The sequence below is a fragment of the Anguilla rostrata genome, chromosome 1 (assembly GCF_018555375.3).
Source record: "Anguilla rostrata isolate EN2019 chromosome 1, ASM1855537v3, whole genome shotgun sequence".
NCBI classification, from domain to species: Eukaryota; Metazoa; Chordata; class Actinopteri; order Anguilliformes; family Anguillidae; genus Anguilla; species Anguilla rostrata.
Window position 1 is genome coordinate 13,514,852 of NC_057933.1, and position 24,030 is coordinate 13,538,881.

The 24,030-nt window shown below is 42.5% G+C and overlaps 2 protein-coding genes across 3 annotated transcripts; both read right to left on the reverse strand.

The window, feature by feature from the left end:
- Window positions 1-1,064: 1,064 nt before the first annotated feature.
- psma6a (proteasome 20S subunit alpha 6a) lies at window positions 1,065-4,156 on the reverse strand. Its single transcript, XM_064323463.1, has 7 exons — window positions 3,966-4,156; window positions 3,204-3,298; window positions 3,027-3,108; window positions 2,677-2,832; window positions 1,974-2,152; window positions 1,451-1,545; window positions 1,065-1,269 (listed from the first exon to the last, which is right to left on the reverse strand). The coding sequence occupies exons 1-7, from the start codon at window positions 4,039-4,041 to the stop codon at window positions 1,212-1,214; spliced, it is 741 nt and encodes a 246-aa protein (XP_064179533.1). The 5' UTR covers window positions 4,042-4,156; the 3' UTR covers window positions 1,065-1,211.
- A 774-nt stretch (window positions 4,157-4,930) lies between these two features.
- prorp (protein only RNase P catalytic subunit) lies at window positions 4,931-23,989 on the reverse strand. 2 transcript variants are annotated; one of them, XM_064323427.1, is made up of 7 exons: window positions 22,244-23,989; window positions 22,097-22,144; window positions 21,784-21,916; window positions 14,427-14,534; window positions 6,859-7,007; window positions 5,892-6,018; window positions 4,931-5,181 (listed from the first exon to the last, which is right to left on the reverse strand). In XM_064323427.1, the coding sequence occupies exons 1-7, from the start codon at window positions 23,212-23,214 to the stop codon at window positions 5,050-5,052; spliced, it is 1,668 nt and encodes a 555-aa protein (XP_064179497.1). In that variant the 5' UTR covers window positions 23,215-23,989; the 3' UTR covers window positions 4,931-5,049. The 2 variants fall into 2 exon arrangements, with proteins under 2 accessions (XP_064179497.1, XP_064179487.1); XM_064323417.1 differs by having other exon boundaries at window positions 5,892-6,087; window positions 22,244-23,987.
- Between the last annotated feature and the right edge of the window lie 41 nt (window positions 23,990-24,030).

Below are 24,030 nucleotides of genomic sequence, written 5' to 3' on the forward strand. Positions count from 1 at the left end.
AAGGCCGCTGGGACCTAGGGGCTCGGAGAGGCTCATATGATTCAATCTGATCCGAGAAATGACACCGTCTGCGGCCGGAAAAAACCAAACACGAGCGGAGGGGCGCAGGACTGCACTGATCACACAAGATGGAGGGAAAACAGGCAATGCAAATACGGACCTGCCTGTAAGAAAAGCGTAGCTTAAATGTAGGGCATGGTTTCCTTTTGGGGAAATGTGTTCGGTATCACTTTTAATGTACTTTCAGTACTTATGTTAAGGAGAGAGTTAGAATGTGTGGAATGAATGGGCAGGTAACATAACGAATGTCATGTGATTTAGGGGCACTGACATAGCCTGCCTGTACTGTCTTTGCACACTCAGCATCAGCTTAAAGGTGTTATAGAGGCTTCTCTTTTTAACCATCAACTACTGTTGACTATGAGAGCCTTATACATGCTTAAGAAAATGAAACAATATATGTGGTAAAGGGCCATGGAGATATTCTTGTTTTTTTTATTCACATGAATAATGTATGATCTCTTCTCAGTAGGCTATATAACAATTAACCCACACACAGTCCTCATCCCGTAAGTTGTGTTTTTGTGTTTCTTACACCGATGGAAAATTGTCACGTCAGAAAATGCATGTGTACGCATACACGCACGCACGCACACACACACACCACCCAGCAAAGAGGTAAATAAACCCTGCGGTGATAATAAAACACCTACTGTGTGAGATTTCCTTGTCGTCTCTTTTGAGAGATCAAAAAAAAAAAAAGGCTGGTTAATAACATCAAATATGATAGTGAAAAATGGGAATTTTAAGTTGATGCTTACATGGGACCACTTTTAACGGTAACACATTAAATGGGGGCTAAAATACAAAACAACTATTTATTGCTAATACTGTTTGCTCAGGAAAAAATGTAGTGTGTGAAAAAAACAGGATAATTTCATACATTTTTAATAAACTTTAACTTTTTAATGTTTATTGGAGAGAGGTGATAAATATTTAAAATCTCAGTTGAGGGGAAAACCCCACAAGCCCCATTTCCAGAAAGAAGACACCGAAGAGATACGTTTCTCCAAAATGTCATCTTTAATGAAACTGGGTAAATAAACAGCAAACAACTTGTCACTTGATTGTTGACCTGCATTTAAATATCTGTAGTAGTGCTTTCAGGGGTCTCGTTCCGGCCTGGAACAGCATCGGAGCCAGTGGCTGGCTCAGTCTCTCTCTGACAGAGCCATCAGGTGAACATCAATATCTGCCTCTGAAAGGATCCTAGTGAAAGCACAGAGGTATGACAAGGGCATCAGATCTCTGCAAGCTTTGTGGAACCTGGGCTGCCACTGCTTTCTGCAAACGCTTGTATAGAGGTTGTTATTTCCTGCTCCTATCTTGCATAGGGCTTTGATGTGCTCTGCATCCTTCACCGTAAGAAATTGTTCTCACGCCGTCTTACCTGAATTTGGGCTCCTCCGTTGTGACCACTCCAATCTCCAACTCTGAGGGCTTGAAGTCAATGGACAGCACTGTTGTCAGGCAACTTATTGCTGTCTAGTGGGAACAAGAGGAAAAAACTTCAACCGAAAAAGTCAACTCAGCTCTAAGGGGAAAAAATAAGGGGAAAAAACATAGCAAAACATAACCAAACTGCACTGAGCAATAATTTCATTTTCAATGTTCTTCCTTTTCAACTTTTTGTTATTTACCTTTTACCCAAAGTGAGGTGCAGTTTAGCACTTCAAGAAAAGGAAAGGAAAATGTCACTTCAAAGCTTAAATTTATAATGAATAGGTTTCATTACTGCTCAAAATAAATTACCATAATTTTAAACACATTGGCCTTGTCAAATGTTCCCAGACAAACCATACATGCAAAAATATCACAGTGAAAGAAACAGCATTACATGCTGTGGGAGTACTGCCATTTTATTGCATTTCGCCCCACTGCTTACCACTTCTACTTACAGGAGGGTGTCTTACCTCTATCGTTTGTTCAAAGGTCCAGTCCAGTTTCTTCTTAACCTTCTTCTCCAGGAAACTGGTGGCCTCTGTCTGCTTCACCCCTGCGGCGGTAGCCTTGAAGCCACAGTAGTAGCCAGCGGGATCACATTTGTATACCTGAGGGCTGCGTTCCTCATCCACACCAATCAGAATCATACCTGTAATACATTTTAAAAAATCATTAAATCCTCGTTCAATACTTGCAGTGCCTTATACAAGCAAGAAAAAGACTGCATTAAAAAAGAACGGTGATGACGTGGAGAGTTGGAAGAACACAATGGAATGATGCTGATACTACAAACGCATGGTGAAGACTTCTTTGTTTCATTTTTTAAACATGCTGTTTTGATGATAACTGTCATTTTTTTTTATTTTTTACCTTGTACATATCTGGGGTTGTCTGTATTCAGACAATGACTAGAGGTCACAACACGTGGGATTCAGAGAGCTCTTTCTACATTAGAGAGGTATGTCTTCCATTGCTTCAGTGTCAGTATTTTTGACCGCTCAAAATGATGCCATTGCTCACATGATGTAAACTAAGACACAGGCCTAAATTCACTTGATTACAAAATTGTGCAGTCACTCACAACCACAGTAGTCACAAAAAGCAGCAGTGGACAGTACACCACAATTGCAACACACAGTCATTCTGCATGCCAGAAAGAAGGGGAATACTTACAACACCCAAGAGGTCTCATCTCAGCGTTCTGTGTGTACACCTGAGAGATGTCGGCGATCCTCTTACACAGCATATCCACTGGGATCTCATAGCCGTACTTGTACATCCAGTTAGCTGCTTCATAGCGAGCTCTCTGCACTTGGGACCTACTGTCAGCTGAGGGTATAATCAGGACTCATTAACACAGCATTCCAAGTCACGCTAAGAGGAATAAAACCTTTATCAGTGTTTCCCAGACAAAGCCAGTCTGTGTTATGTATATTTGTACATATAGATTATATATTACAAAAGGTTTTGCATCCACAAGTATTTGAATGGATTCACCCAGGGTAAAATTGTGAGCATCTTACCTGTCATGCCAGACATCACACAGCCAATGTTTTCAGTTATTCTGAACAAGTGGGTGACAGTTGAATCATCTAGTAACTTATCCTGTGAGAACACAGACCAAAAAAATAACTTTTTATCAAGTTTAGTTTCAATGAGTATGTTCAGTGCTGGCAGTTACTAAGTCCGTATGCACGTACCGGTACTTTTTTCTGTGTGACGACAACTGCGCAGTCTTTGCCCCGGACAGCTACAGAGGTGAGGCCACCTTGGTTTATAGCCTTGAATGCATATTCTGTTGAAATTAAAACCACGTTACGAGCACTCCATTATTATAAAGTACATTTAAAAGCAATCCATATGTAAAATAATTATTTTGTTTTTGTTATTATGTTAATTGTAGCCAATGTATCCATAGTGGTTTGCTTTTCCAATGAAAACACAGAATTACTTCAGCTGGTAGGCCTACACTCTGGTGCGAAGAAGACCCAAAGAAGCCATTCAAGCAGTAACATAATATAGCCTAGTAGATAACGTTAGTTACACTGATTAGGAATTGACCAGCTAATAAAAACGACTAATAAACAAACTAGCTTTGTTTGCGGCCTGCTTGCTACCTGCCGGGTAACTAGGTAACTAGTCTAGGCCGGTAAAAAATAAAGGTGGACTAGCCGACATCAGTTAGCAATTTTTCTTTATGCAAGTGACTGTTCTTCAAATATTTGCAGGGTAGCTAGTTAGCAAGCTAACTTATATAGCTATCGAACAAACAAGTTAATGAAGTTAATATTGGCCCAGCAACATGCACTTTTCAAAACCTAACAACAAAACATTTAAAGGCGATACAACAGAAGCTTGCTTTATTACTGTGGATAAGGAAACCCATAATGACTGGGCAAAGACGTTGTCAAAATTGCAGTAGAGAAGAAAGATAGCTCGCTAGCTTAGTTCCGTCTACTAACCTACTTGGTAGAGTCTACCTTCCGGGGAGAAGATGGTAATGTGTCGATCGAACCCTGCAGTAGATCCCCTGGACATCGTAATTTTTATTTAAGTATTCAAGTATAAAAAGTGAAAACAACAGAGAACTGTGACACTGCATTAGACAGGGTTCACCCGGAAACAGTACTGTAACCACATGAAAATCATTTCCGGCGAGAACAATTTCTAGCAGCAGCAGTTCATTTCTTGGCGTTGGTCATGGAGCGTACACATTATGCATGTCTATGGGGTTGATGGGCCACTATTCTGATCATGACAGTACAGGTTTTAAACGGTTTTCAGTGAATTCTTTATAGTGCTTGCGATATTCAAAGCTTTGTAGTGGCAGTTATTTAATTCATATTTTTTATTATTATTTTTATCGTCCTATTTTAAACATACTAGCTGGCTTGTGTCTGGAAGTAGAGTTGTTTTCCGATTTACTTGCAAACTAACATTAGCTAGGCCTATAGTACAAAATTAACAAGCTTGTGTGCTTTCGATTTACCAATCGGTTGATATAGTCATACGCTACATAAAGTAATTGCAGACGTTACACAATTATTGTATGTCATTTTAACAGATGCGTGAATTATGGTATTTATACCTCAAGTATCAGGCTCATAAACATACGGAATTATGGGTGTGACCAAGTTGGTACGATCAGTTCACCCAAATTCAAGCATGTGCTTTGCTTATAAATCCGGTGATTTCCGAGGAATCTGATTTTGACAAGCTGGGGCTCCAGTTGGAAGCAAAAATAAACGCCAACTCAACCACTGACCTATAGCACAATGCTGGACTAAGCTTGGTAGGCTATATGCAATTAGATTGCAGGAAACTAATTTCATAAACTGCAGCTTCCCTTTACAGATGTTCTGGAGACATAGTGTCTGTGACTACAGAGATAGTGAAACATGCCCAAAACATATTGACACACATAACATTTTGTGAAATAATTTTTAACTTTTTTTATTTTATTTTTTTTAAAGCAGATCCCCTTTAAATAAGGTCTGACCAATGGTCTTTACTGAATGTGCCAAAGAGAAACAAGGTCATTTTGCTTTAGTCCACCCTGGAGAGACAGAGCCACTTCTGAGGCACTTCATATGTGCATCGGTCACCCCCGTCCTCATCATAAGGAATGTGCCAGGATGTTCTGTCTGTCTGAATGATGGTGTCAAAACTCTGTATTTGCTGAAAAGAGAGAACAAAGAAAACATTCTTGAGAACCCTGATACTCTACTAAATGAATATTCAATAATATGATACTGGAGATAACATCTAATATTCACCATAATGCCGCAACATTTGAAACATATTGCTAATTTGTTGCTATGACCGGTTTGCCATCCAGACATGACACATTCTGTTTTATTTTGTAACTACCCATCCTATCCATGGAGTTGAATGAATACAAAGTGTTTTTTCCCCCTTTAAAACAGTATAAATGTTGAAATTTGCACAATAACAGCTCTTTAGACAGAATAGGTGGTAAATACACGTTCACAGTTACTCATACACAGGTATTTGGTACTTTATTTGTCATTTGATTGATGGCTGTTATTTCAGGAGTTTACCATTTGAAAGTGGTGTCCACTGATGAGGTACTTTGCCACTTTAAAATGAAAGTGAAATTCTTTGACATGTTCACATAATCTCTGTAGGTGTTCATAGAACCACATTTATTTTGAGTGTGTCCCCGGTCAGTTCTAATAATCTTGGCCATTGGTAGGTAGGTTCTGGTTTCAAACCATGGCCTTAACTGGCTTCTCTGAACCAAAAGGAGCTCAGCCAAGATTATTTGCACATGAAGCAAAGAAAATGTTTACAGTGCTCTCTTCTCCATATGTAGGAAGTTGGATGAACTTCCATTGAACCTCCATTCCCTCTCATATCTCTCTCACCTGGAAGCGAACCCTTTTCCCGGGGACGAAAGTGCTCAGCACAAGCTGGTGCCCGCGCTGCCACTTGAAAAAGAGGCGTCTGATGGCACCGTTGGGCAGGCAGGCCTTGTGGTCCCGCATCAGGTCCCTGCTGACGAAGATGCAGTGATTTCCAGAGTGCAGGGCAGCGTACAGGAGGAAGGGGTCATCCTCAGAACTGCTCAGACAAAAACAAGTGTAACAGTCATGTGCCGTGTGATTCATCACACCCAATGTACAATCAAGCGTTGGCTGGCTTTTACACAGCGCAACTACACACACAACTGCCCAAAAAAGGTTGCTTGTCTGTTTTGCCTTGAATCTATAACCAGTGCAGACATCACTGGTGTTTTTGACCAGTTGCCCCTAGTTGATGACTTTGCTTCCAACTGCCATGCCAGCATCACCATCAGTCACTCATATTCATGAAACAGCAGTCATAGTCACTGATGCTCATGCTAAACATGCCCCAACAACCACCCCTCTTTCAAAGCAAGTTAGATCTCTTGTAGCCATGGTAGCTAAAATAATAAGGAAAGTAATTCATTGTTTTATAAACAAACCTGAGCTAATTGCTTACTAAACTACACGTGGGGAAACCCCTACTTTCAGTATACTTTGTATCCCTCATTTACTCAAGTGTTTCCTTTTATTTTGGCAGTTATCTGTACAACCCATTATTATGCTAATTTAGAATTACAGAACAGGAGCAGGTTATAGGTTTACAGGGCACAGTTCTAAATGCTCAGTTTTGCATTTAATTACAAGATACACGTTGTATAAGACATAAAATTGATTTTCATTGCTTGGAGGTACAATAATGTACAAAAACAGGGACAACTGGGGTCAGTCAACCGTTCAAAAACATCTCAGACAAACAGCAACCATCGTGTTTGTGTGGGGAGACATGTTCCTAGACAGGCAAGAAACCGGAGCCGGGGTGACTCACATGTTGTCAGTGAAGAAGCAGTGAGCCTTCTTCTGGACGAGGCTCATGTGATGTCTGTCCCAGCTACGGGAGGGACGCAGCATGTGCTTCCTGCCCAGAACCAGGATCCTCAGGCCCTGCTGCTCCAGTGCGGACACCACAGCCAGTAGCTAGAAGGGAAGGTACTGACATCTTTAGTCCCTCGCCCCCATATCAGACCAGTACATTAGAGTAAATTCATACAGATACTAATGCTCAATGGGGGGGGAGGGGGTTATACTCATTTTTAAAAAACAATTTTTCCTTCTCACGATTTATATCGTTTAATCTAGTCACATAAAAGAGAGTGGGCGGCATGGAAAACGGAAGTTAAGGAGTGAGCTCATCATCAGAGATACACCCAACAGTCTGAGATCAAGATAATAAAAATCAATGATTCAGTTGTGGATGTTATCTGGCAATCATATGATGTCGATCATGCAGCTCCTTTTCTGTATATGACTTCCTACTTCCTACTACCTGCAAAGCAGTTGCCTTTGTCCTGGTTGACTTAGTTTATGTAGTTTGCATATTAACTGCATATACATTTATTACATTTATTATGAAGCAAATCTGTACCTTGATCAAAGGGACAGAAAGTGTCCCAAATTTCATTTTAACCTCTGACCTTGTGGTTACAACCTCCATTCTTAACTCCACACTGATATTTTTTCGTTTTTTGTGAATGAAAAACCCCACAGTGAATCCACCGAGCTGTCCTTTTTTGATGCATAACCTTTTACGCACCCTCCTCATCTGTGAGAAATTCCCCTTAGCTGAACTTGTGTGTGAAGTAACTGACGCATCCACTGGGGGGGGAATTATTTTGTCTGTCTTTGTCTGGCCTATATTTTGTCATCCTTTAGTGTGTCACCTACTCATTTTCTCAGAGACCCTACATGGGAGTTTCCTGTTGCACAGGAAGTGGGATGTGGGTCTCTCCTATCGTTGGCACAACAAGGAAGGACAGAAAGACAGCACGGGAAACATTTACTACGCAGACAGAGCACAACTCTTAAAATTTCAGACTAACAGTTACATATCTAATTTTACAATGTGTTCATATAATATTTAAGCCATCAGTTTTTAGAATGAAATTTAGTAAATTTTTCAGGTATCATGATTGTTGAAAATATTATTAATATTAATCTCAAGTGTGATTTTCACAGGATCATCTCATCGCAGGGTCCTCGCAATAGAGATACCGCACATTTGTTACGAATTTCAAGCTGTATTGTGACACCATGGTCACAGTGTGGGGTGAGAGGCATATTTGGAGAAAAATAGGCCACATTACTAGTAAAGTATCAACTAAGTTATTGTTCTCAGTTTCGCTCATTTGACCAAATAAAATAACTGCATTGTGCTGTACAAGCAGTACCTGTGTGTCAACTTTCACAATGATAATGGGTGAAGTGACACTGGCAGCAGTACATATGAACTATAATAAGGATTAAGAAATTGATTCCTGTGTAACACTTAGTGCTGATTCATATTAAGTGTAGTTATATTTAATGTACATCATGTGCTTTTTTTTCTCTGGGAAAGCACCATATTCGGCTTGCTGTATCTTGTCTGATTACCAACCTTTCACCTCATCCAGGTGCCATTCACCACAAGTGAAGGTCAGTTCCCTCTGTCCCATTCAAAACTTCCCAGCTAAAATCCCCCTCCTATAGATCTTGCCATTGGCTGGCTGTGTTCATAGAGGGGAGGAGTCTCCTAACAGAGCGAATCGCTGAAAACAGAAATATCACTGTTCTGTACACAGGAACTCCTTCCTGAGAAGAAACAAAAAGTAAAACCTAAAAGGTGACAATTAAATTCTAGATAAGAAGAATGTGTTTGTAAAGGTGGCCCTCATATTCGGACTGACTCTTAGCTTGCACTGCATTCCAAATAGGTTCATGCCAGAACATGTGCAGAGGAAGAAGTTGACATTGGGCCAGTTACACCAAAACACAGAGAAAACCCCCTCCCCTCTCCCTCCCTCACCCTCTCACATTGAGAGAGAAAGTTCCCCAGGGAGGGCAAGGGACGTACCCCATCTCGCATGTGAAAAGACCTCTGCCAACACGGAATCTTTTCTGTCTGAGACGGCATAAAGGCTGCTAGGCTAGCGCACGCCCCCTCAAGGACACACAGACGAGCATTTTTCAGTCTGGACTACGTACTCCCAGGAAGTTCCGCCACTTTCTTCAATGATAATAATGATAACGGTGCGCCCTTGTTACAAATAAACAATAAACGATTATTACAAACACATTTTGATTACACTCAATACACGTGCGCAGGACTGTTGATTCAGGAATGGGAGGGATTCATTTATATTAAAGTTTCCTGCTCAGTTTCTGAGAATACAATAACATCTAGATGTCCTCACTGTACACAGAGACGTGCTTCCTATGAAAAAGGCTTATGCCAAAATTGTGTTCTTACATTTGTTATCTGTTCTACAAAACCTCAAGAACATAGTGTAGTGATATGATAAGTATTTTGACTTTGGATTGATATAAACAGTCAACAGTGTCTTCTAACGAAGATCACCAGCAGATAACTCACAGTAGATACATGTTTAGAGGTTGGCGTCTCAAGCATTAGCTGTTAAATATGAGCGACAAGTGGGACAAAAGTCAGAACCATAATCAAAACTCCAGACAGGAGAAAAAAAAAAACACATCAAAAAACCTACATTTTTAACACTCTGTGCGGCTGCTCCTGTTAGTCATATCACAATAGGGCAGAAATCCCCCGTTTGTCTCGCCGCGGGTCTGAAAGGGGTTCTGTGGGCGTTCGGCCTCACTTCCTGCCCTGCGTCCTAACCGCTGCCTGCAGCAGGAGATCAGCTCAGTGCATGCCCTTTCACAGCCCCTAAAAATGGCAGCTTCCACAGTGCACTCGAGGCACAGCGCAACAGGACTGACTGCGTATCGTCCTCGTGCAGCCATGTTGCAGTTATGTGCTGGCCGGCGTTACTGTGTGGTATGGCAGAGGGCAAACTGTAATGCGGCCTCTATGATGTATTTCACTCGGCTCAAGCATTATCATACTACTAGTCCTGTAAAGCTGTGGTGTCTGCAGATTTGTGTGGGTTATTTTCAACTGGCAGCCAATTAGGGCCATGAAAACAAGGTCTATGGCCTTGTTAGTCCATCAGTGACTTAAGGACTTAAGTGCTGAAACACACCAAAAACCAGCAGACACCGTTGCCCTGTAGTATTGGAGTTTCAAGGCTGCACAGGTGTTTTACTTTGCCTTATCACGTGACTGCAGAACTGACAGTTTTAGAGCTCTTGTTTCCACATGCAAAGACGCAGATAACAGTGAGAAGCTGAACACATTTAATGCTGGAGCAGAGCTACGCTAGTCACACTCCTACTGAACATGCGGTGCAGGGGAGGGTTCTCCCCACCTTCAAACTTTACACGTTGTCTCATCTCAGTACACACTTGCAGACAGTGGAAGGGTTTAAGATGGCTACATTTGGGACAGCCTACTGTTGCCCCTATGCGCATGGATTTTTTAACTCCATGGATACGATGGGTAGTTAACCGTAAAAAGCTTTCTTAATCCAAAAAATTCCCTTGTTACTGGCAGAAGGCAAAGCGTTTTCGGTCTTCACTTAACGCTGACAGGAATTACTAGTAATCCTGCTTCTCAGGGTGCGGTTTTGTGCTTTGGTGTTAACCAGAACGTGAATATGCATGTGCATTCGTGCGAAGGGAGCAATAGAGGGTAACGCTTCCTCATTCCTCAGGGGACACCCTCAAATGACTTGATGATTCCAGGTGAAATGCAGCTGGCTAATCAGCGAGTCATCAGGGATGCAGCCATATGAGTTTCATTTGTGTCGCTTGGTTTTATTGCTGTAGTTCAACCTGATTTGTATGAATTGTTCTGGTAATTGTAGCGCATCACTTAATGTGTGACAAAAGATCTGCTTGGGTCCTAACGCTACACTCAAGAAACGAAGCCATCCAACAGATATCTCAGACCTATTTCTATCTCTCTGTATGCAAACCAATAATGTTCAGTGAGACCTCATGGAATTCCAGAGAAATGGGAAACGAGTTCCTTTGAACGAAACCAGGCTGAATTTTTGGAAAGGACAGCTAACAGCTCAGAATTAACAAGGAAAGCAGAGAAGATCCGAGGAGACAAATTTAACATTCAGTCCACAGTCTGGGCAAACCAGCTCAGACTTAAAGAAGCTTGTTTTTAATGCTGAAGAAACACATGGACATAATATGCACACATGCATACAGCACAGTTCCAGTAAATGGATCAATTAACATTTTCGTACTCGTTCGGGCATTAGCGTGAACAAATGCCCCGACAAACTATTCTCACAGCTTAACAAGTAGGCCTACATCGCCTCGTGTCTCGACATACTGACTGGCTAGAAAAAAAAGGGTAAAATAATATCCGTTTCCCCTCATAAATACGAGTGTGTGAAACAGACATGACACACAAGCTTGCTTGTGCAGGGCAACTGAAACGGACAAAAGAGTGTCCAGAGGCCAACGGGCGTCACAGCAGAAACACTGTAGCCAGGCAGCGGGCTCTGAGAAGCAGCAGTGTGGCGCACACTGCACCCTGCGCCTCAGAAGGGTACCTGTTGATCTGGACAGCCATAAATTAACGGCTGCACAGTTTCTGCCGCTTCCCGATGACAGGAAACGCAGCAGGTCATCTGTAGAATTTAGCTACTGTGGGATGTCCAAGAGGAAAAGGGAAAGGACATCCATACCTAAATATACCAGAGCTCTAACGTCACCATTGCACAGGGCTTTAAATAAAACCTGCAAGCCCTGAAATCCAAAACAACCGGCGGAATTAAATTCCTCAGCTCACAAACTAACTTTTTAAGTCGCCGTGCACTGCAACACACAACACATTCTTTAAACAGAGAAACCACCAGAGCTGTGTAAAAGCTGAGGTCTGTGCTTGAACAAAGACTTTAAATGCTTCTGTAAGAGCGAATCTAAAAATACTTGAGAAACCTCCCCCACAGGAAGTCGATGTGGGGAAAGAGCCAGATTATCAGATCCCCAGCAGCCTGCTTACAACAGGGCCCAGTGAGCAGAACCGTGACCACAAGGGTCACAGGACCGGGGCAGAATGGAAAACATACTCGCATCAGAAATTCCTTCTCTGAATCGAGAAACCCTGTTCCGACCACACTGGGCTCAGCCATGATAAGTCGAGAAGCTGCTTTGTGTAAAGGGGGAGAACCCAGCGACACGGGGAAAGAATGCAACCGACTAAACCAATGGGCTGGCAGACTCGCGGAGCATGTGACACTGACAAAGATGCGATATCTAGAAGCATCTTTAAGACACTCTGTCATGTGTGAGACATTGCAGCTGACATGGAAAGAATTTTAGGCTTGTCATTAAATCAGATATTTTTGAAATTATATTTTATATCTCACACAAACGGTTTTGATGTAAACCTGAGATAGAGGAGACCAGCTCAGTGCAGGTGACAGTGGATCTGTCAGAAGCAGCCCTGATAAAATGGGTTATTTTTTAATGCTGCACTTTTAGCCTTTATCCACTGAAAACAGCAAGAAATTAAAACAACAAAAGTACCCGCATTCCTTTTCTAGAGGCCAAACTACCATTTCACAGCCTGGCCCTCCAGTCATATATTAAGTTTCTTTTCTCTAAAGAATCAGTAACTATGAATATGAATAGTCTCAGGAGTTTCAGAATTTAAAGAAATGTAGAAGTGCCACTGGTGTTATGGGACAAGTAAAAAGTCTTCCTCCTTCCTGATAGGACAGCACTTCTAGTAAAAAAGCCAGCAGGTGTGAGGAACCGTAGAGCGCTGTCTTCAGCACGTTTATAGCTCCAACTGCACTCACTGTCCACAGATCGAGGGCAAAATCTGCATAGCGACTGTGCAGGGTATCGAGATACAAACACAAAAGAGTCCCCCCGGGGTCATGTGATGTGTCAAAGGTTTCAAAGGGTCTTTACCGGTGGGGAACGGAAAAAATGTGACGCGTTTGAGGGGTAGAGTTTGTGTCTTGAGTAAATCATGCTTCTCTACGTCAGGCGGCTGTGGAATGATTGAGACATGAAATGAGACCCCCGCCACACCCCAAAAAAAAGTCATTAATTTATGAATTGCAGGGTTTTTTGCAACAACAAAAGGGGCAGGAGGGAGCTTTCCTCATTACCCAGTGAAACTTTGGGAACTTAGTGGAATTTCACTCTTGGAGAATCGGGGCTTTCCCTACCCTGCCAACCAATACTTTATAAACAATGACCTGAGCCAGGTAGAGTCCCTCATTAAAATCTGTCTTCCCGTCAGAAGGAGACTGATCTGAGAATACTGCATAGTTGGCCTTTTCTCTTACAGAACCAAATTCCCATGTGGTTTGCTTTGTATGAAATAGGATCAAAGGGAATGCCTTCCGTCAAAAGTAGTCCCGATAAAATGGGTTATTTTTGGTTGCTGCGCTTTTATCTACTGAACACAGTCACAACTTAAATACCACTGTCACAAGTTAAAAAGGGACAAACCAAGCAATGATTTAAATTTTATTTAATCATGAAATTCCCCCTACATTTCCGAGCGTGCAATCCCTTTCTAGTATCCAAACTCCCATTCTACACGCGGCCCAAGCACAGCTACGATCAAGCATCTGAGCTGGTCGTCAGTAGCAGCAGGAAACCACCCTTTCGGTTCTAGCAGGGATTGTGCAAATCGACGTGGAATTACATCAGCATAGGAACCTGAGGTCAGCGTGCAAACATAGCCTAAACCAGGGCTGGGAAAATGAGTCACTGCCTTTCACTCTCCTTGCTGTCTGTCCTAACAAAGTAGGAACTGCAGGCCCGTTGCCATGCCAACAGTGTGTTTTGACACAAGCTGCTCCCGGTGCCATTTAAAAATGGGCAAAGAGTTGGGTGGGGCAAAGCGATTCCTTGGGGTGTGTCTGGAGTGTACGTAAAGACCAGAACAGTCACACATAGCAACCGCTCGTCAGGCTAACACCAAGGTGCAACAACCCTGCTTCTGAACACACCCTTAGAAGCAGCATTACCAGTAGTTCCTGTCTGCAACAAGGGCTCTGAATGAGAAGCGTTTCAGGACTTGCTGCATGCTGCTATCGCTGGCAGAATTAAAGTGGCCGTTGTGAGTGGAGCTTTTGGCTAATGCAGGCACAAGTACTTGTGAACTATTAGGCCTGGTCTGCAAGGAGCCGGCTTCCAGCACGCCACAGCATCACTTCATTTGAATCTGTATGCAACGTCTTAAAAAATCTTAAAACCCGTAGCTGCACAATAAAAAAAAAGACAACCATGAGGACTTGATTGGAAGGCCTGAGCCAACTGTCTCACAGCACACCTCTCCTAGGCAGAGCAGAGGTTTGCTTGGGCTAGAAAAACACTTTGACACCCCTTCAAGACTTTTTAAACTCTGGGGCTCTACACGTTTTTTGGAAAAAACTATATTTGTTTATACTTTGCACTGAAATGATCAAGGGGGAGAGACGGAAGAGATGCAAAGACCAAATTAGAATCCTCGCCACTCACCGTCTCAGACTGACTCCCTTTGGCGGTTATGTTGGCCACATTGAGGCCATCGACGACCACATCGAAAGCTGGTTTCCGCTTCACAAAAGCCTTGAAGCTCTCCAGCTCCTACAGGAAAGGGGAACATCGGTCATTCATGAGTTTCACTTGTGTTGCTGTGCATCGATAGCTAACTGAACGACGGAAAAGCATGGAAATGTGTTTGCCGTCTGCCATACAGTGATGATAGCTCACATTCCAATTTCATTCCCAGGATTGCCTGTTCAGAGGGTTTCCTGACAGGAGTTTACCCTGCTTGGGCAAAACACCATGACTGAACTTGCATGACAAACACCACAAGCTCGCAAAGTGAACCAAAGTAACTCAATGAACAACAGAGGCTCCCAGGCAGGGTTCCAAAATAGTTTTTAAACTCGAAGCGAGGGGTTTTATTTAGCTCTTGTTTTTTTTTTAAATTCAACACTGGCGTGCATCCAGAAAGGCGCTGGGCCTGAATGCAAACAGGACCGTAGAGATCTGCGGGGGAATTTCCTGCGGTGTCCCTCCCAGCTTCGGTACTTTTCATTCTGCACGGAAGCTCTGTCAGCTGTGTTTCGGAGGGAAGGAGAAAAGAAAAACAATGGCGCGGCACGAGGAAACCCAGCCACACAATGGAGGCATTTTAGCCTGCGCGAGCTCTGGAATTCACAACGCTACTACTCTACTCTTATAAAAATAAAGCACAAAAAGCATTTTCTTTCTATGGGTGCTGTGGCAACATCCCCTTCGACCTGACAAAGGCCATACATGGGGTCACACTGTTGTCTGTCTGTGCCAAACAGGGCCACAGCTATGAATTCTCAGGCCCGGGACAAAATATATTGGGAAAGCCCCCCCACCCCCCCAACATATTTTGTAACAAATTACAAATAGTTCCACCTGATATCCTGGGCTCCCCTTAAGCTTGGGCCTGGGACAAAGTGCCCCAGTTGCCTGCCTGCCTGCCTGCTTGCCTGCCGCCCCCCCCACCCCAATCCTGTGGCCCTGGTGCCAAATAAAGCATAAAAGGTTAATATCAATGTTCAGGTTCTTATTAGAATTGTGCAGTTGCACACAGTTACCAGTAATGATAATTGATTAATAATAAAACCAGAACAAAAAAATATGCATACAATACAAACACTACTGCAGTTTTAAACATGCAGAAATTGAAAAGGTAGGACAATTTCCCACACTATAAACGTTTTACTGTTTTGGCACTTTGGAAAAACACATCTGCGACCCTCGACTGCACTTTTACTTCTTCTTCCGTAAAACACCACGGCAGCACATCCCTGTTCTGAAATTCCCCGACCACAGCTCAGCTGCTCAGAAACACATTGCTCATTACCTTGAGAAAGAACCTACATGTATCTACCCTAACTCTGTCCAAAAAAATAACACTGCCATTACACTCGATGCACCCCCTGGAGTGACTGCCGTATGGCTTTTAAAAACAGAGAGCTGCCATGACAAGCAATCCTGCAGAAAATATTCGGATGCTGGCAGTTCAATAGCAGTGGGCTTGTAGTGCTATGCATGTTCAGCTAAATCTCATTTCCTGACCAGAGAGGGCGATGCGGATGCAGAGGAGACACTCTTCTGCAATCCTATAAATATTTGGGGAATTCCTCGGATCCGTTAGGGGTTTCACAGCAAAACAAAAAAGCTGCTGTGAACATTCCTCCACCTTCCCAATATATCACTAAAATCCCAAGCTCCCGGCTCAAGGGCCAATCAAGGGAATCTCTGCACAGGGGGCATCGCAGAGCTTTTTCAAGTTTAAAGCCTTGATATAAAAGCACTAAATGTTCAGCCCTCAGGGTGACTCATTCCAAAAGCTGCAGGACAGAAGCATTGACAATCAAGTGGACATGCATTTAGTGAATCGAAGAACTGGTTTCTCTGCAGACACAAACACAGAGCAGGAATGACTTAACTAGAAACAGACAAGTGCTGAGCAGAGCCATTCTAAAGCAAATGTATGGATAAAAAATGTACACTTTACCTACTTTATATTTTCATAAAATCTGCATATCCTCTGCGTATTTTCAAGCTAAATCATCTGCCCTCCTTTTGCTTTCTCACAGTATGGTATTATGTGATTAAGTAAATATTAAAGAAAAACATCAACAGATAAAACACCCTGTACTAAACAGGATTGTATGAACAGACTATTTTGCAAGCATTCCACATTTACAGAACAACAAATTAAGCATTTATTCAGTTATGACTTCGAAAAGAGAAAAGTCGCAATGGTATGAGCAATGTAGAGCAAAGACCAACAGTAAGCGCATCATTGCTCTAAAAAACGGCCATCTTGGTTAGCCTCCAAGCCTTTAGTGCAGGAGTACGCTTCCATCACCACGGGGCCTTAGCATGCCGTGGCGGAGCGGGGGGTGTTGCTGACAGGAGGGTCCTGCGTGGGCAGAAGCCCAGCGGGACGGAGGATCTGGGAATTCCCAGCCTGAGGGGTCACAAGGTTCCCCTCCACAATGGCTGTCAGGAGGGGCGGGCTAGGCAGGAAAGAGCGGGCGTGGGGAGAGCGAGTAGAGATGCGCGACTTCCTTCTCTCTGTCCCCAGACAGGCCTCTAAATCCAGAGAAGATGGGACCTGACGAACAGGGCGAACGACCCCAGGGGTTCGGTGCTGTGTGCTCGGTCAGTCCTCCTCCAGCCACTGTTAGACTAGACCCACCCTTCATTTATGCTGCTCTCACAGATGCGGGATCAGGACCAAACATGGCCCAAAGGCAAAACAGCTTCTGCACTGGGTAACAATGTGAGATTAATTATATGGACTTCTGTTCAAGGAAGAACTGAGGTTTGGCAGATTAAAATATCTGGATGACTAATAAAAAAAAAACAACCTTTGGATCTTGTGTGGGGGAAAACAAAATGAAGAAATCTACAAACACTTTTTGTTTTGAGGAAAAGCTAGGCGAACATTTGAAAATGAACCCTGCAGACAATATTACATTGCGTGTACCACAAGAGGCCAGTGCCCAACCAAAGGCGAAGCAAAATTGCCGATTCACCTGTGTTCCATTATCTCATGGGCTACTTGCAGAAACTTGCAGTGGACAGGATGCATATTGCATTTCATGGTAATTTCAATACTTCCGTTATGTTCTTAGAACTGGAAGGAAAAAACCCCCACATAATGTGGGTCAACTCTGCTGAGAATCACTTCTCTCTGAATTGTGTAAAACAGTGTTATCTTTTTTTACTGATAATAATGGAACAAATGGGGGGTCCTGATCTGGGGGCTCTGATTGGGTGAATTGTAATAGGACAAGGCAGCACATTGTCCATATTCTTAACTACAGGTTACGATCATTGGTTCCCATGTCCAGCAGTTACAATAGGCAATATGCATGCGTTCTATCCATGCAAATAAGAAGGCTGGACCTCCATTCTTATACGTATAATGAATTACACAACTACAAAAAAAAAAGACCTTCTTATTCAGAGGAAACATTTCAGTAATATATTTGACTCTTCAGAGACAAAATATGAAATGTATTCCTGCTCGTCAATGAGACCCCGCCGTGCAGCCAACTGACTTCAGTTCATTAAAAACCTTGCAGCGCTGAGGCTAAAGGACACAGTCCAGGGACTTTCCACTTGCGTGGTGGCTCTTTTTGTTCTTTGCTACAATTTGAAACCGCTCATTTGGCTACATATTGCCTCAAATTCATAAGTCTGAGCGAAGCTCGGCGATGGGCTTCTCATATGAGATTTACCAAGAGAAACATAAAAGGGTCAGTACAAACAGGAGAAAATGCAACCACCTTTTGTCAGCGTATGCTTTTAACTCCACAACGCACAGACTCAACCATGTGAAGGGGAGATAAACTACTGATAAAAGGAACCGGTCTTCATCTTCATGCCCCAAAAAGGATAATTTCACTTTTGGTATCAGTCATACCATGCTTCTTATACCATCACATTTCTTTACTGATAGTATCTACAGAAGCACTGCCTCGAGGCCTGCACACAGCATGCAAAACTAAGAGTAATTTCCCTTTTGAGAGAATAACGTGCGTATTTCCTGCTTTGGGTGAGAGATTTTAACTGCATGCAATATTAGCCACCTCACAGTGTATAGTCTCATTTTAATGCCAGCTGCAGGACCTTTGGGGTGCTGCTTTCGGGGGAATGGATGCTGGATTGGTCGGCTGGGGTGCTGAATGGCAAAAATGCATGATGGAACAACATTTTAAATTTAGACATTTGTCAACTGATTCTTCCCCCTCCACATTCAATATCAGATTAATATCGTCTGGTCTAAGGCAGAGATGTGAGGATTATGCATGGTCATTTTTATGCTTCCCTTTCTCACCAATTTCCTTCAACTATTGTTACTACAACTAAATGAACAAGGCAGGAAATGGTGTGTAAACGCTTCTGTTGAATTTAGTGGAGACTGTTCTTGCTCAACAGGGGAACTAGAGTTTCCTGATCTTACAGGGTTATTATGCACAGTGCACACCTCACACAAATTCCTGGGAATTTTTTTTTAATGTTCTTTCAACAGCAAAGATTGCCCATGAAGAATTTGCCAATTACACAAGGTTGGGAAGCACAACAGGCTGACACGTACTTAATGGTGCGAACTCCTGACAAGTACGTACTCGTTCACACAAAGGTGTCAGCTGGAGTTTGCTGAAATGTTCCTGGGTCTCCAGATCGGAGTGAACGGGGCTTTTTAGTTTACCTCCAAGCCGACTCTGGGCTCTGACCTTCAGGGCTTTGCTGTGAACCTGTGATGTGCCTGCAGAGCAAACGGAGAAGCAGGCAGGAACATGTGCTGGGAATCCCCTGCAACTGGTCTAAATCAGGAGCCCACCCGACTCTGCAAAAGACGACGCGCTATTTTCACGTCCGCCCTCTGTCTTTAGAGGTTTTCGTTTCCTCGTAAAAGCACCCAACAGATCACATTTGTTCCGTTTAAAAGTCACACTTGTCACAGTTTAAAAAAGATTCAATATGCATTCATTATCTACAATTATCACACCAGTAACAACAAACTAAGGCTGTAAGGACTTAGCCTCCACACGCACCGTGCAAAATCTGACCTGCAAACAATATGTTCTGCAAAAACATGGTTGGAGAAAAGAGCACAGGCAAAAACCAAAACAACATTTTGTTTAGTCAGACATAAAGGTAAGAATAATTGTGATGCATTGACAAATGGGTAGCAGTTAAAACTGACTACAATCGTATACTCTTCGCTAACGCCAAAAATTAAATATTTTAAACATGCCCTTTGAGTAAAAAAGTACAGAGCCCCAGAGGGAAATGGTAAAGAAAATAAAGCAAATTATTTTGTGTTCACTCACAAAACTTTTGCATTCACTAGCAAGTCTTTTGCATTTGTTTGGTGTGTTTTGTGACTAGCTGCAGTACTCAAGGCAACTTCATGGGCAGACATGGATGTACATTAAATGCAGAAAAGAGGACTTCCCTTCAAGAAAGTCCCCTTGACCAAATCACCCACGTCAGCTGTCTTTGGTTAATATCATATCCACGTCTGGTGCTGAGCACTGACATGCTGTCCTTTTTTTTCCAGACCCAGCTGGAAAAGTACAATTGGATTAGTTGAACTGCTTGACACAAACACATTTGCATCAAACAAATGTTGGTAACTGACTCAGAAATACTTATTATAAAACAGGAAGTACTTCTCTCAACAAGCTAAATTATTTTGCATTCCTTCACAAAAGCATTGCATGGGAATGCAAACGTATCGTGAGGCAATGCAAAACATTTGTGCGGGAACGCAAAATAATTTGCTTCTTGTATTTCTCTACTATGCCCCTCAGAGGTTCTATAAACGGCAACCAGATTAACAAAAACAAAACGTTCAACAGATAATGTGAAACTGGATTTCCCCTTCTCATTAAATTGTCACTGATTCCCTGAGGCTCTACTGCCATCTGGTGGACATAGCAATAAATGCATGTTAAGAGGAACTTAATTTCTTAAACTGGCACAATAAAACCATAATAAAACTAAGATTACCTGAACTGCTAATATTAAGAAAGTTATGAGATTAAAGTTATGGTGTCATTTGAAATAAAACGTAAGAAAGCATCTTAATAGTAATAGTGTGCATTGCAACAACAGAGCACAATATGAGGATACATGTAGCAACATGTATCTCAACAGCCATACCATGTACCCTGCTCTGGCTGAATGGCTGAAGCTAAACAGGTGTGGGCTCGCACTTAAATGAGACCTCCTAGGAGAACTAAGTTGCCACCGGTAGTGGCGTTGGTAGCCCAGTAGGGGGGGCGATCTTTCCTCTGGTAAAATAAACCCCGGCGCAGCGGAGGGGATTCCTAGACACTCATCACAAAGAACAGGGGGTTCCCTGGTGTCATGGCTAAATCACCTAATCATCCCCCAGTTTAATTGACTAAAAAAATGCTGTTCTCCCACTCTCTACCTCAGCTGATGGCTGTCATGCATCACTCAGGTGGGTGCTACACATTGGTGATGGTTGAGGTAAGTTTCCCTACATCACAAGCTTCTTCCCACATGCCATCACTCTCATGAACAATGAACCCAGCCATGTGACCTGTCTATCAAAAAATAGTCGTACTTACCCACAGCCATGTTCATAGTGCAATAATTTATTCATACACCTACTCTTGTTGTTGTTTGTCATTGTTGTTTGTTGTTGACATTGTGGAATGTAAGTACAGTGTGAGTTACTGTGAACCGGAGTCAAATTCCTTACATGTGAAAAAAGCATGTTTGGCCAATAAACCCGATTCGGATTCTGATTCACTGTGAGTGTTTTGAGTGAGAAAAGCATTATATAAATACAAGTAATAAAAATAATAATTATTATTATTATGTAAACTCTACTGACTGGTCACTATGACAACAGTGTAGTGTGCTGGTTATGGAAGTAGGCTACAGCTTTATATATGGAATGAGATGCTGTTGTTGAAACCTTGAGTCTATCAGCTGGACTAGTTGTATTCCTTAGGCTCTTCTTTATTGGGGACAAATAAGAGGCTAAAACAAGGAGTAAAATGGATGGAGAGAACCAGATGTAAGAATAATTAATGTGGTTGAGACACCCAGGGTAGCTGTATGAATAATAACCATTGAAAAAAAGCTAAGCACAAGAGCACAAAGTTCCCCCAAACCTCGCACAACTGTCTGAGTTCGGTCAACTCAGATAGACTCTAAATGCAAACGCAGACTTTCATGAATTACTGAAACAGTGAGCTTAGTGTTTTAGCAGGAAAAAGTTAGAAGGAGAAACCAAACGAGATGATGACTAGACGAGGAGAGGAATGGAATTAGAGAAAACCCACACCTCAGGGGTGGTCTTGTTGAAGACGTCCCGGCCCTCGATGACGTCCTTCATCACCTGATCCTTCAGCTGCCGGTACTCCTCCTCACTGAGCTGAATGGACTCCAGTCTGGCCTGGCAGCTCTGACACACAGCACTGCACACAGGACGACAGCAGCTTCATTTTTCATTCAGACAAGTATGTGCAGCATTCTGCCTCCGATTTATATTGGTAAATGCTAAGAATAATAACAATCAGAAACACCCTGGAATTTATCAGAGCTTCATGCAATTAAATCCATAACCTCCAAAAGAAAACATGCACAAATATCAATACCTAGGTACAGCAGTGGACCAGCTTCCTTTCCATTTATCACCTGGAAGCCTGATGAAAAATGAGTGTTAGACTTTAAATAAAAAGGCCTTGTCCATGAACAAACAAATCATTCCATCTAACATGTTCACTGTCAGCACTTCACCTCACCTCTCAAACCAAGCTTTGATGCTTTTGGTCAGTGACTCCTTTGGATAGATCTGATTGTCTCTCATGTAGTACAGTACAGACTGAAGTCTTTCAACGTTGCTAGGGTCCGAAAGGCCGCTCTCAAACAATGTCTGCCACGTCTCCTGGTTGGGGATTAAGCCCTTGTCAAGAATCTCACTGTACAATGCCCACGCGGCTGCATTGTCACCATATCGCGAAGCCCCATCGATTACGTCACCATAGTTGCGTGCGGATGGAACGATCGCTTTTTTCATGTTCTCCAAAATGGGCAGCGCCTCTTTCCAGCGTTCAGTCCTGCTGAAGCCCTTGACAAACAAACTGCATGCACCGGTATCCAAAGCCTTGAAGCGACTCTTCATGATATCATAGACGTCGAAGACCTCCGAGTGGTGGTTGCCCTGGACACACAGGGCCAGGTACTTCAATAGCAATTCATACGATAAAGTTCCGGTCTCTAACGCTACATACGCTAGAAGAGATTTGGCCACGTCAATATCTGCCCCTGTAGACAACATTCTAGTAATCATCCGAATTTCAAATCGACGAGAGCTTCTGTCATTTTCTTTTACAGTCCTCCATTCTGCTGGGGTGAGCGGATGGTCTGGAAGTTCAAAGTCTTGGCCTCTCTGGTTATGCTCCGGCTGTTCTGGTGCTTCATCTCCACACTTATTCTTCAATAACTGGGCTATTTTCTTAGCTGTTCCTGCTGCAAATACGGATCTGGAATAAACTGGTCTTTCTTTGTCACTAACGTATTTCGCTTTACTTTCTTTCTTGTAACTTCCAACGTATCGATTCCGTTCTTTTTCTGAGTAAGGAGCGTTCGGAAGCTTGACAAGTTTGAAAAGGAACGAATCGCCTTTATTGACAGAAAACAAGGGCCTAGAAATTAGTAGTGGAAACGTGTATTTTAAGTGAAGGTTCAGATAAGGGAACAGGAAAGAACCCATCACCCCCAGCTCTATTACACCAACCTGTCTATAAAATAAAATATTCTGCAGGATACGAATATGTGAATTCTGCAACTAAGTTAAACTTCAACATTTAAAATGACTGATCCAAATGATAAATTGTACAGGTATCCAACTAACGTTAGTTGTTACTTTCTCACAACTTTGCTGCAGATATGGACTGTAGACTAGCCTTACACCTCAGATACAGGTTTGCAACTATGTTAGCTAGCAGCCTAGCAATCAAACACGAGGAAGCTTAAGGTATAAGTAGACTATCTCACACATTAACGTTGGCTAACTGTGCTTTTTAAAACGATAACATTAGCGAACGTCAGTTATATTCATTATTACTAGGTAGCGAATTATCTAACTAGCTTGCTACTTAGAATACCCTTTTGACAACTAGCAAATTGAGGAGGCATGTGAATCATCCAAGGTGGTCCATTGAACTAACTAGGAAACTTGCTGCGCTGATGTACCGATTCCCGACAGAAGCAACAACGAATACAGATATTAGAATGTTTTAAGAGCAACAACTCGCGGAACATTCCATTAAAATATATGTTACGTTATTGTACAATGGTGAAAAACACCTAGTTCATACTTTCACTGTTCCATATCACTCTTCAACGCTACGGAAACGTTTCAGTTACGCGTAGCTTTGATGTTCCGAATTAAACTGAAGTTCTGGAAGTACGAAGTTCCGTTAATCAACTGTTTAATTCAAACATCCCCCAATGTAAGTACTAGTTTTCCGTACTTGAGAGCAATCTTGTCACTGGAGGATCTTTTACAGTGTGACGTTAAAACACG

Bases quoted from the DNA above. Each gene is read 5' to 3' on its own strand.
- psma6a (XM_064323463.1), bottom strand. From the start codon at position 4,041: ATGTCCAGGGGATCTACTGCAGGGTTCGATCGACACATTACCATCTTC. The intron at 2,153-2,676 runs GTAAGTATTCCC...AATGTATTACAG, and splicing joins GATGAGACCTCTTGGGTGTT to GTATGATTCTGATTGGTGTG. The intron at 1,546-1,973 runs GTAAGACACCCT...TGTTCCCACTAG, and splicing joins CCTTTGAACAAACGATAGAG to ACAGCAATAAGTTGCCTGAC.
- prorp (XM_064323417.1), bottom strand. From the start codon at position 23,214: ATGGGTTCTTTCCTGTTCCCTTATCTGAACCTTCACTTAAAATACACG. The intron at 14,535-21,783 runs GTGTGGGTTTTC...CCTTTCCTGTAG, and splicing joins TCAACAAGACCACCCCTGAG to GAGCTGGAGAGCTTCAAGGC. The intron at 7,008-14,426 runs GTGAGTGGCGAG...CTTCCCTTCTAG, and splicing joins AAGGGAGTCAGTCTGAGACG to CTACTGGCTGTGGTGTCCGC.